This window comes from Ictidomys tridecemlineatus, chromosome 4, assembly GCF_052094955.1.
Source record: "Ictidomys tridecemlineatus isolate mIctTri1 chromosome 4, mIctTri1.hap1, whole genome shotgun sequence".
Taxonomy (NCBI): Eukaryota; Metazoa; Chordata; class Mammalia; order Rodentia; family Sciuridae; genus Ictidomys; species Ictidomys tridecemlineatus.
Window position 1 is genome coordinate 58,747,540 of NC_135480.1, and position 12,657 is coordinate 58,760,196.

At 35.9% G+C, this 12,657-nt stretch overlaps 1 protein-coding gene across 1 annotated transcript; it reads left to right on the top strand.

Moving 5' to 3' along the window:
* Positions 1-8,781: 8,781 nt before the first annotated feature.
* LOC101974084 (hemoglobin subunit beta-S/F) lies at positions 8,782-10,288 on the top strand. Its single transcript, XM_078046594.1, has 3 exons — positions 8,782-8,944; positions 9,067-9,289; positions 10,031-10,288. The coding sequence occupies exons 1-3, from the start codon at positions 8,853-8,855 to the stop codon at positions 10,157-10,159; spliced, it is 444 nt and encodes a 147-aa protein (XP_077902720.1). The 5' UTR covers positions 8,782-8,852; the 3' UTR covers positions 10,160-10,288.
* The last annotated feature ends 2,369 nt before the right edge of the window (positions 10,289-12,657 follow it).

Consider the following 12,657-nt stretch of genomic DNA (forward strand, 5'->3'; position numbering starts at 1 on the left):
TGGTGTGACTGCATCATGTACAGCCAGTTGTGTTCTCATTGTGTTCTCAGTTGAATTGCATTCTGCCGTCATGTGTAACTAATTAGAACAAATTTTAAAGGGACATTTAAGCAAAAAAGATCTCACCTTTCTATATTACAAGTATTTCACTACTCTCAGAGGAGTGTGATTGAATACTAAAATGAGGGAACCTTGGTTTTAAAAGGGCTATGAGATATCTTAGTATTTATAAGTCACGTGGTTTCTTCTTCTGCAGATGCTGTTGTACTTTCCTCAACCTTTTCTGCTCCAATTTGTGCAATAAACAGTTCTATTGAACTGATATTATGTGGTAGAATTTTTTTAACATTAATAATTCAAACACCAATAAGACACAGCATCAGAAAGCAGTTTAGTAGATATGTCAGTTAGGGTCCACTCAGGAAAATATAGATCATTGTTAGTCATTTCAACAAATAATTGGATGCAAGTTAGCTAAATGTGCTAGAAGAGCTAAGATATCAAATAAGAGAAGAAGAGAAGTTAGCAAAATCAGGATGCTTCTTCCATAACTAGGCTTAGAAGGACAGAGAAAGAAAACATTGCTCCTAGAGACCTACTGGGAGAGCAATATGGCAGGGACTCCCTGGGAATGGCTGGATTGTTTAATGGGAGCATGATAATATCAGTCACGAAGAGACTCTCTAGTATAGAAAACTCCACCAGACACAGAGAGAAGGTAAGCCAGAAATAACTTCACACATACTCTCCTTTTATCAGGACTTACCATTACAGAACATGCATGGAACCCAAAGGGTAAGGAAACTTGGGAAGGTGAATTCTTTCAGGAAATCATGGAAGGATGAGGAATAAATTAAAGACAAGAATGATAATGTTGCCTGGGCTGTAGCTCAGTGGCAGAGCTCTTGCTTAGCACTTGTGAGGCACTGGGTTCAATCCTCAGCATCACATAAAAATAAACAAATAAAATAAAGGCATGCTATCAATTTACAACTACAAAAAGAAAATCTTAAAAAAAAACTCACTAGAATTGTAATCTACAGTAGAAAGCTAAGATGCGCAGTAAATTATTTTAATGTGGAATGATACTCATAATGATTAATGCATTATTAAGAAAATGTGGAAATAGAGAACTCTAAGGTAAGAGAAGAGATATTAGAATCCTGGCACTGAATTTAAGAAATAGAAATAAAAAATAATGTCACTTACTTACAATCAGTCTCTTACGCATTTTGTTATGTAGAGAATAATTATCCCATGATCCATATCCAAATATTATGAATTAGGACCAATTGCCATTTTTCAAGTCAATAAGGTAGTCATAAATTAAAGTCAGTATAATTCATTATTGCAAGTAAACAATAATTGAACTGAGATTAATTATTGAACTAATTTTGTGCTTATTTCATTTCAGATAGTTAAGTAATCTGTTCAGGATAGCCGGATGATAAATTTGTAGAAGATTTTAAACCAAGTTTATATGACCCTGGAATCCTTTTTACTTTTCTCATACCACATAGCCAATACTCCCTACATACATACTTTATTATTCACAGGGTTCTTTCCATTCTTTTTGAGTTAATTATTATTTAAATTCTACAGATTAATAGGATACAATGTAATTAAGCTTTTCATTGTCAAAATCCAGAGCTTTGTCTCCCATCTTCTCCAAGACCAATAGTAATTTGAATTCCATCATGATTAAACTTAATATTATGCTCACTAAAATCAATTCTGACTTCTAAAGCTGTTGAGCACTCTTTGTTCTGTAATCTAGTATCTTATGATTCAAACTCAAGGTGGGTGCTCACTAAAGTTCTTTCCTTTATCCACTTATTTTGCATTCAACATATCTTTCGTTGGTATATCAATTATACCTAAATTATTAAACATAAATTGTATAATCAAAATTCTCAAGTCTGATCTTCAGCTCTGATTTCTGATCTCAGTGCCAAATCCACACAATGAAGTGTCTATTGAACTCTTTCACACAGATCTCCGTTAAGCGCCATGGACTCAACGTGGGCATTTCGCTTTTTCTATGGAAACCATTTCACTTCCAGTGTTTGCCACTTCAGTCAATTGGATATTAACTTGTCCTTTCATCAGAACCAGAAACTTAAATTCATCCCGGTTTCTCCTTGTTTCTTTCCCTGTAATAAATAATCTAATTCTCCTTTTGTCACCATTTTTTTTTTCTGGCAAAAACCAGGCCCTTATTGGACAAGAATACAAACTATTCTACTTTAAGAATTCATCCCCCTTTAAAAATGTTCTCAAGGCAAATATATATATATCCCTATTGTGTAAAATCATAACAAGCAGAAGGGAATTGAAATGAAAGTCAAGTCTTCACAATTAATAAAGATAAAAATTAGCCCTGAGTCCTTCAAAAGTGTACTTAACATTTTAAAGAATCAAGTTCCTTCCTTATCAGATGGGATAATCCCCACTTCATCAAATGGCATAGAATTTCAAGGAGGTATTAGTAAAGAGCACTTTCTGTCCTTTTTAAACAGGTAGTGGTAGTGGTTTACACAACATACTGTGGTGTGTTTCTGTATGCTTTATTTCATTCTGTACTCTTGACCTGGCTATATTCTTAGTTCCAATCTTAAATATCTAAATATTTTCTTTTGAATTGCTCAAGAGTACGTCAAATAGAATAAGCCCAAGACTGAGCTCCTGATTTTATTCTAATATTTCTCTAGCAAACTTTGCCTTCTGTTTATATTGCTCTCCTCACACCAACACCACCAACTTGACACAGCTCAATATCAAGATGCCAGTGGAATTTTCTTGCGTACTGAACACCACCTCAGCTCTGTTCCTATTTAATCACTTCTAAAATCCAACCATACACAGAAGAGAGAACAGTCTTTTAACAATACAAATCAAGTCATGCTATCTCCTTTCTTGAATTATTCAGTACTTTTTTTTGCTTGCTGTTTATAGGGGGAAAGAAAGTCCATAACATAGTTAAAAATCATTCATGGCTCCTTTACACTACCCTAGAATACAAACTTTCCCTTCAGATCCTAACCCCAGCCACAGTGTTGACCCTTCTATATATAAATAAAACCATATGGTTGGGCATTTTATCTCTGATTATTTTAATTCAACTTATAAATTTCACTAATATGGCACCATCAACTCCTCTCCCTTCCTTTATTTTCTGCCCTCTTCTTCTTGCAATCCACTCCAGCCATCCCTTCATTCCTTTGTCCTTCTCTTCGTTTCCTTTTTCTTCCTTTTCTTCCTTTTATTCCCTTCTTTCAGTCTCTTCCTTCCTGTTTTTCTCCTTCTTTCTCCCTTCTTCCCCTTCCTGCTATGAGGATGAATGTGAATTTTTCTGCTTTTACAGTACTACTTTGATTGAAAAAAAGTTTAAAATGACTTTTAAATATTCATCCCTCAATGTAACTCCACTTGATTCTTAAGAATATATTTGTGAAAAGTTCTGTACTATCATTTTCCCAGATAACCTGTCAGGTGTAATCTCACCAAATGAGATAAATCTACTTTGCTCTTCTTCTGTGTTCTTTCTCCAGTTTTATCATAATTATAAGCAACTATAAGTATCTGTATTTTCTTTTATCTCTTACTAAAACATTCCTATTATTATCCATGTTCTCAAAATTGATCTTGGTAGCTGGAAAAGAGACACTTCATTTAATTTTCATCCTTTTAATGGACATTTATTTCAAAAAAAAAATGAAGAGAAAATAAGAGTCTTGAGGCAGGAAATAATTACCCAAATATGGAACAAAGAGGGTTCAAGCTATGGTAAAATATTTATTCATTATACCAATTCAAAATACTCCTAGAATCAAAAATTCCTAGAGACAAGGAAAAAAATCTGTACAGAGTTAATTGATAATATTCCTGCTCTACAGACTTTTTTTTTTCATTTTATTTTTTATTTCTCGCAGTGCTGGAAGTCAATCCTAGGGCCTTGCACATGCAAGGCAAGCATTTTCTCACTGAGTCATACTCCCAACCCCAGACTTGCTTTTCTATATATAAAATATATAAAATGACTGAATTGGATGAGTTCAATACTAGAAGACTTTCCACTCTATCAAACTGAGTCACATTTGTAAATAAAACTGGGGATATAGAAGCAAATGTTGAACGAGATGAGGTTAGGACATAAGCATAAGGAGCACAAGATTTTAGAGTTCAGACACACAAAAGCTAGAATGGCCAACATCAGAGCCAGTTGAAGTGAACTGAAGAACTCGGGTACACCTTCATCCTTACAAGCCAATGAGCTGCCAAATCCTAGGCCACTTTGCTCACCAGGGTGGGGAATGCAGCAATAGTTGCTAAGAGGCAGCCCACCATAACACTAATTAGTCAAATATATATGCATATACCTGGACCTGGTATTTCCTTCTATTCTTCTTCTCTTTCCCACTCTCCATCCATGTATATCATCCTTCCTAAACATTTCTACTTATTTTTTTAACTTGCATGCCTACTGTGCCTTGCACCAAATTCTTACATAAATTGAACATTTATTCAGGGGAATAATCAACGAATGAGTGACTCATTATTCCTTGTCTCAAAAATTCCAGGTTGGAGGACAATGTGAATATTGAAAGGATCTCATTCAAGAAACTAAAGCTCTCTAAAATCAGTCATTTGCTCTCTGCCTAGATAATTCCATTTATTCCTGTGTGTGTGGTTTTTGCTCTCAGTAAATTTAGATGGATTTGTAGAAATTTCTATCTTGTATCCATTTCTTCAAATCTATCTCTTTCTCTTGTTTGTTACTTTTTGAGTCACTTGAAAGCTTAAACAAACCCTGGTATCTTCTTCTGTTTAAAGCTTTCACAAGTTCTGCCAAGACACATTGACAATGAGTTACCCTTCATTGTTTGCAACTGTGTCTCAGGTCAGAGGCCCTGGTATATCCATGTGTTCCTTCTCAGGACATTGTACACAGCAGTCCAGACAAAAATTTCTGAGTAGGATCTTCAAGAACCACAAACTCACATCCCAGAAGCAGAGCTACTCCGAGGAAATTTTAGGAAGATCACTGTCACATTCCTGAGCATCATTAAGTCCTCATGGAGTCAGATATGAGGAGGAGCATAAGAGGCTTTGAGAGTATTTCAGAACAGATAAAGATATTATGGATGTCATAATCTTGGAAAGGGGAAAAATAAAAGAATGTTTTAGTAATGCATCCTCTCCTCTTCCTTCCATTTTGAATAAAATAAATAAGTTGGGCCTAAAAATTCTCACATTGTACATTTCAGAACATGACATTGATGGGACTTCCTGTTCAGCATGAATGATGGCTATATCCCGACACTGAATCTTCACGTTGATGGTGTGGAGGTCAAAGGTGAAAAGAGGTGTGTGTGTGAGTGTGTGTGTCTAAGAGGGGAGTGGAAGGAAAGCAATATTGTCAGTTTCATTTCAAAGAAAGTTTTAAAATAATTTAATTTAATATAAAGAGAATATAGCACAATGTTCTCCTAGATTACCAAAGTCCTTAGCCTCAGGAAGGGCATTGAAGGTTTGGCCTAGTGAATTATTTTCACATATTTGTAATTATTTTTCACATACTAAAGCCAAAATTTTAGCTCTAAAGAGGTGAAGGTCCAATTTAGCTTTAGAAAAGATGGCCTCTCTGCATACATCAACACCATGTCAACTTCATGAGGTAAACAGAAGCTCATGCTGAGTGAGCACTTAAGCCTGAGGGAGAAAACATCAGTGTGCATGTTCTAGAGTAGGCTGCCAATTGTTCTGTAATAATTAGATATATTTTATCAATGTTCTATTTTGTTGACTACATTGCTTTCCAGTGAGATATAGCTTTTTTTTAATGAATGAAACTATCAATTCTCAAACTGTTGTGTGTATGTGGGGGTTTCTTTCTTGAACTCTGCTTGTCTTTGTAGCTGTTTTATTTTTTCTGGGAAGATGTTAAGCTGAGGTCACCAAGAGATTTTGCATGTGGGAGAGAAGACTGTAGCAAGCAGCTAGACTTTGCTTGAATTAGTGGAAACTAAACTGCAGAGCATATACAAAAATATTCTAATTGAATGTCATTTTTGAAACAAATAATGATACCATGTTCCAATGGATGAGTGTCCTGATGTTTTTGAAGGAAATTAATATTTATCCTGTTGATAAACTCAGATTAGGCCCATTCTTGTCCAGAACATTAAGAAATAATAAAGCTTGAATAATTGGAAGAAAGCAAATAAACTTTGAGACTTGTTTTTTCTTCTTTTTCTTTTTTCCTTTTTTAAGGGTTTTTAGTACTTGCCTGTGCTAGTGTGTGTTTTGGGTGGTCAGTGGGGGCTGGTATCAGGGGTGCTGTGGGACCTTTGCAGGATCGAAGTGAGTTCACAACTGTGAAGGGGAAAGTGAGCCTCATGGAGCTTGAATTCTATATTTTATATATATATTTTAAAGTTGTAGATGGACACAACACCTTTATTCTGTTTATTTATTTTAATGTGGTGCTGAGGATCAAACCCAGTGCCTCACATATATGGCAGAAATGTTCTACCACTGAGCCACAAAACCAGCCCCACTTGAATTCTTGAATGGTCCAAATCTGAGCTGGAGGCTCTGAACATAACCACATTTACCACTACTCATCATTTCTTATAACTAGTTTTGGCTATCTATACCCAAGCTGTTGATAGTCTCATGATAACTTACAGGCTTGTCTGTACAGAACCCAGCAACTGAAGAAAATTTCTGATTCCACACAAGTCACAGTGAGCAGCAGTCCCCAAATCAGCTTCCTGTTATGAGGCCTGGATGATAGTGTCTGCAGCAGTTGACAGTAGAAGAGAGTTGCTATAGGACAGTCATTGAGGAAGAAACAACATAGAATTTAGAAGAAACATTTCAGAACACAGAAAAAGAAAAGGGGATCTTAAAAAGTGCTAATTTTTGTCAAAGAAGAATGCAAAGTTGTAGCCTGGACAATTTGGCTCTTTACAGAAAAATATGAAAATTTTCTATAGCATTTCTAGTAAGATATATAGGTTTTAGGGATAGGATCCTTGCAAAAGATGCAACAGAATTTCCACATAACACATTTATACCTCATCTACATTCTTGACCTCTGACAGGAGAGATGTAAAAAGGGATACTGAAAATAATCTGGACTAAAACAGTTATAAGACTAATTCAGATTTTAATACAATAAAACCCAAGAATCTAAGGGTGAAGCTAAATCTTTTTTACCATTTAAAATATTTGAAAGACCTCTTATCCCAGAAAAAAAGAAAATAAAAATTGTGTTAATTTCCTTGGAATAACAACAAATACAGAAAACCTCTTTTTCAGGGTGACCTAAAAAAATATTGGTGTAACTAGGTTTCAAAGTATTAGAGCTGAGAGGATGAGCTATCTCTGTGAAAAATGTGTTGCCAGGGACAACAAGGGAAAATAAGGAAGATTCTACATTTTGGGGTCCCAGAATCAGGAGGAGATTATAAAGTAGAAACATGATAAGAGAAATTAAAAAGCATGCCCCCTTTTTAAATGGATATGGGAATATAATTAAAGGACAAATTCCAAGAGGTAGAGATGATAGAAAGTTGAAAGATGACTAAGAGAGTTCTCCAGGAAAGTCGAGATCTTATACTGTCATTGGAAAATGTTGGTTACCTTTGCTTTTTAAAAATTGTGTCTTCTAATAACCAAAACCAAACTTTACACTTCAGAAGTTTGTTCTATCCTGAGAACTTAGCACTGTATTATGTGGTATCAAAAAGAAGGGGAAAGGGAACACTACTGGAAAACCTGGAGAGAAAAAGAAAACATATATAGAGAAAAAGAGACTGAGGGCAAGAATTTTAACCAAGGACATGATTCTAAAACACAGCATTTCTCGAAGCTTAGCAGGGAAAGAAAACCATAGCCAAGGGCAGAAGGTCTTGTCACCTTCTGACTACTGGATTTAAATCAGAGGATTTTCTCTCCTTTCACGTTTTCCCAGATGACTCCAGGTAGAACCATCTCTCATTAGTCTCCCATTTGAAAATGTTGCTTCTGCTAATACTACACACAACTTCGTGTTTTAAATGGCTTTATATTAATTTTCATTTCTACTGTATTAGGCAGTCTCTATGTTTCCATGTCTGGGTCACAAAACCAAATGAAGAAATTATTACACAAAATATGTTTGGATTCAGATTTATTCTATTTTTGGAACATCATTTATTGGATTAGGTGACCAAATTAATGCAAACACACACAGAAAAAACAGCAACAAATGAATGAATGAATGAATATTTATTTTCTTACCAGGAGGATTTAATCCAAACCAGGAGAAGAAAGACATACTTAGAACCATGATAGAGGCTATATCCATTCTGTCTGTGGGTTATCTTGCATATTCTGCAGAAACAGGAAGAGCTACACTCATATAATCTTGTGCTGAACCACAACAGGCAAGTATGTTCTATTTTCCTGGGCTTTCTTTCCCAATTTATAGAATAAGAAATTAGGGAAATAATCTCTAATAGACCTACCAGGCAGTTATTCCAAAATTCATAGAAGTAAAATTGCCCAGGAGGATGATTTTAGGGCCAACTTGAACTGCTGGCATGGGACCAGCAGATATGTAGAAGGAGGACTGAGAGCCTGAAGTCAGACTCCAAGGCAGTGCCAGAGCTGCCAAGGACTGTTATGGCTGTCATCATCCAATCCTCAACCTGTAGGGCCACACCCTAGTCTTGGCCAATGAGCTCATTAGGGCAGGGAATGCAGGAGTCAAGGCTGGGCATAAAGGACAGAGCAGGGCCAGCTGCTGCTTATACTTGCTTCTGACACACTTGTGTTTGCTAGCAAACCTCCAAAAAGACACAATGGTGCATCTGAGTGATGGGGAGAAGAATGCCATTAGCACTGCCTGGGGCAAAGTGAATGCAGCAGAAATTGGTGCTGAGTCCCTGGGCAGGTGAGTATCCATGTCATGAGGCAGCTTGGGGTGAGGAGGGGGATGGAAGCTGAGCATGTGGAGGCAGACATCTCTGACAGGCACTGACTTTCTCCATGACCTTGCTCTTTTCACCCCCTCAGGCTGCTGGTTGTCTACCCATGGACCCAGAGGTTCTTTGATGCCTTTGGGGACCTGTCCTCTGCATCTGCTGTTATGGGCAATGATAAAGTGAAGGCACATGGCAAGAAGGTGATTGATTCCTTTAGTAATGGCCTGAAACACCTCGACAACCTCAAGGGCACCTTTGCAAGTCTCAGTGAGCTGCACTGTGACAAGCTGCATGTGGATCCTGAGAACTTCAAGGTGAGTCTAGGACAAGCCTCAATGTGATCCTTCCTTTTCCTTCCTAAGGATAAGTTCATAGCAGGAGGCAAAGGCATTGGTGTTTGGCACAGTTGATTTTTTATTCTCCATTGACAACAATTGTTTCCTCTCATTTCATTTTCATTTTCCAGTTTTTGTTTTCTTCAATATCTGCTCTGTCTTCTTCCATTAATTTTTAGATTATATTTGTAAATTAAAAATCTTTCATCTCTTAATTTACATTTATTTTTTTTAATTTTTTATTTTTTTTATTGGTTGTTCACAACATTACAAAGCTCTTGACATATCATATTTCATACATTAGATTGAAGTGGGTTATGAACTCCCAATTTTACCCCAAATGCAGATTGCAGAATCACGTCGGTTACACATCCACAATTTTACAAAAAAATAAATGTTTTTTTTTTCTAATTTAAAATGCAGTTCTGATCTCTCAAGCAAGGAAAATAAACTTTGTCGTGTTCCTTTGCACAGTTTTAAAGTTTTCATATAACAGTGAAAAATTTATCTTCTGGGTTAAGGAGATAGGGAAGAAAACTTATGCTTATAAATTCTGACAGATACATGAGAATTCATATGTGTAGCAGAAGCTTTTGTTTTATAATTACATTTTGCTTTTGTTTTATAATTACAACCACAAACACAGCTGGAGATGAGGTTGGAATATTCTCTGTTCATGCTCAGACTCTTCATATTCACACCTCTTCTTTCTTCCCACAGCTCCTGGGCAATATGATTGTGATTGTGATGGCCCATCACCTGGGCAAGGATTTCACTCCAGAGGCACAGGCTGCTTTTCAGAAGGTGGTGGCTGGTGTGGCCAATGCCCTGTCTCACAAATACCACTAAGCTACCTTTCCTGCTACCTATCTCATACAAAAGGCCTTTTTCCCCAGAGAACAACTACTAAATATTGGGGAACTTATGAAGGCCTTTGAGCACCTGGTTTCTGCCTAATAAAATCATTTTTCATTGCAATGGTGTACATTATTTTTGTGTCTTTTATTCATGAGGGAATGTGGGAAGACAAGGCATTTAAGACATAAATAAATGAGCGCTAGTTCAGACCTTGTGCTAATACACTTCTCTCTCGTACTCCCTGAAAGAAGGGAGACTGTTAATAATTAATGTGGGTATTTTTTTTGCTTTCTATTCCTTACTTACCACTCATAAAATGATTTCAGTGAAATTTTTGGTTTAAGGGTTAGGTTTTATTTATTTTTTATTACTTATTTTCCCCAGCCTTCCTCATGAGTTTCTCTTCTTTCTCCAGTTTCTTCCCCAGAACTTCACAGCCTTAGTCCACCCAGTTCTCCACTTATAGATTCCACTCCTCCCCAAGGGTTTACTTTCATGTTTTACTGGACACATGCTCCTTTTCCCCTCTTGCCTCTTTTTGCCTCTGTTTTCTCGTAGGGATCTGTCTGGGGAAGGGAAAATAGTAGAAGGTGGCTTTGCCACCGTGTCTTTTGAGAACTTGTTCCCTACCTTTACCATTAACGGTGACCAAAATCTGCAATGCTAGTCTCCCTGGAGTCTTTGCTCTTACAGAGTTTGCACTGGAAGGAGTGGGCTGTTAATAGTGTGATGACTGTAGGGCTCAGGATGCTTTTATGGCTCGATATTTATTGTTGTCTTACAATCTTTATATGAGCCCATGCCAAATAGAATTCCTGTTCTTCCTCAAGATGTTTAACATTAATATTTGAGAAATTTTTAGAGATTTGCTTTCTTTCTTAGCCTTCCTGTAATGGCTTTTCTGCCTCTGTAGTTATCAGTGTTGCTATGAGCAATGCATTCTAGCTTTGTTTTCTTATTCAGTGTTCACTTTGATATATGCTACTTTCTGGAAGGATGGGTTTCAAGTGGTTCCTCTCCTCTATCTCATTTCTGAGTTTAGCTGGCAAGTAGAAAACAATGCATATAATAAGTGATAACTGTGGAAGTATTTCCACAAGGTTTTAACAGGTTACAGTATGAAGCCCTCCAAATGAAATTAAATTAGCTTACATATGTGTACAAAAAATCAAATTAAAATGGATTAAAGACTTAAAATGAGACTAGAAACAATAATTTTTCAGAGGAAAACACAGAGTTGTGGTAACAAGCTTTTGTATTTGACACCAAAAGCACAGGGAACAACAACAACAAAATATGCAAGTGGTACTATATCTAACTAAAAATCTTATGCCCAATAGAGGAAATAGCAAAATTACAGTAAATCTCTGATACAGGATAAAATATTTGCAGAATGTATATCTGATAAGAAGTTAATATTTAAGATATATAAGTAACTCATACAAATAATTACAAATAATATAAAATGCATAGAGGAACTGAGCAGATATTTTTCAAAAGAAGACAAACAAATGGCCAACAGGTACATGAAAAGAAGTTCATTATCACTAATCTGAAGGGAAATGCAAATTAAAACTACAAATAAATATCATCTCACTCTTATTAAAATGGCTACTATCAAAAAGACAGAGACAAATGTTGCTGAGTATGTAGATGTATATATAAATTATACACACATGTACACATGTATACATACATATGCTATATATATGCATGTATATCAGAATTTATGAAAGAATCTGAAACTGACAGCCTTGCTATGGTTGTTTTGTGGATGATAGATTCCTTAGTTGATGCTCATGGCACATGCAGTGACTCTTCCCAGGAATGGCTCACCAATTGAGTTTTTCTATCAGTTCTGCTAGAGGGAAGATGGTCTGCACAAAACCCAGCTCAGTCTAGTCAATTGCACAAAAAATGACCTGGAAAATTCCCTTGGCTCACATCTAAGTGCCTGTGAAGGCAACCCTGAGAAAAGGAATAGTGTCATATAAGAAACTAATAATAACCAAACATTATTTTATGAAAAATTGGTGGAAAACAATTATCAGTTGTTGTCATAGATTTAAGTGTTAATAATCATTGCAAAAGTATTTTTGGTCTTGGGGTTGATTTAGTTACAAATATATATCCTTCCCAGATAAAAATATTAAGCTTTAATTCAGCATACTGAAATAAACAAATGTCTCCCTACCTTTTTGGGTGCTGGGAATAAAATAAGATCAATGTTATTTTCTCAAAGAAAAGAGATGGTTACATTCTGATGAGTGTTACTGAATCACAGACTGTGATTCTGGGAAAAAGTTCCAGCAAAAAACATACAATAGGAGCCAGGAATGTAGACTATTCTGGACATTATGTATTTTTTAAAAAGTATATGGTAACTTCACACCAAATATCTAAACTTTTCTATCAGTAATGCCAGACCTCAATGTGGTGATGTGGTGATATGAAAATAAAATTCACTAGTATTATACCATGACAGAAAG

Bases quoted from the DNA above. Each gene is read 5' to 3' on its own strand.
- LOC101974084 (XM_078046594.1), top strand. From the start codon at position 8,853: ATGGTGCATCTGAGTGATGGGGAGAAGAATGCCATTAGCACTGCCTGG. The intron at 8,945-9,066 runs GTGAGTATCCAT...TCACCCCCTCAG, and splicing joins GGTGCTGAGTCCCTGGGCAG to GCTGCTGGTTGTCTACCCAT. The intron at 9,290-10,030 runs GTGAGTCTAGGA...TTCTTCCCACAG, and splicing joins TGGATCCTGAGAACTTCAAG to CTCCTGGGCAATATGATTGT.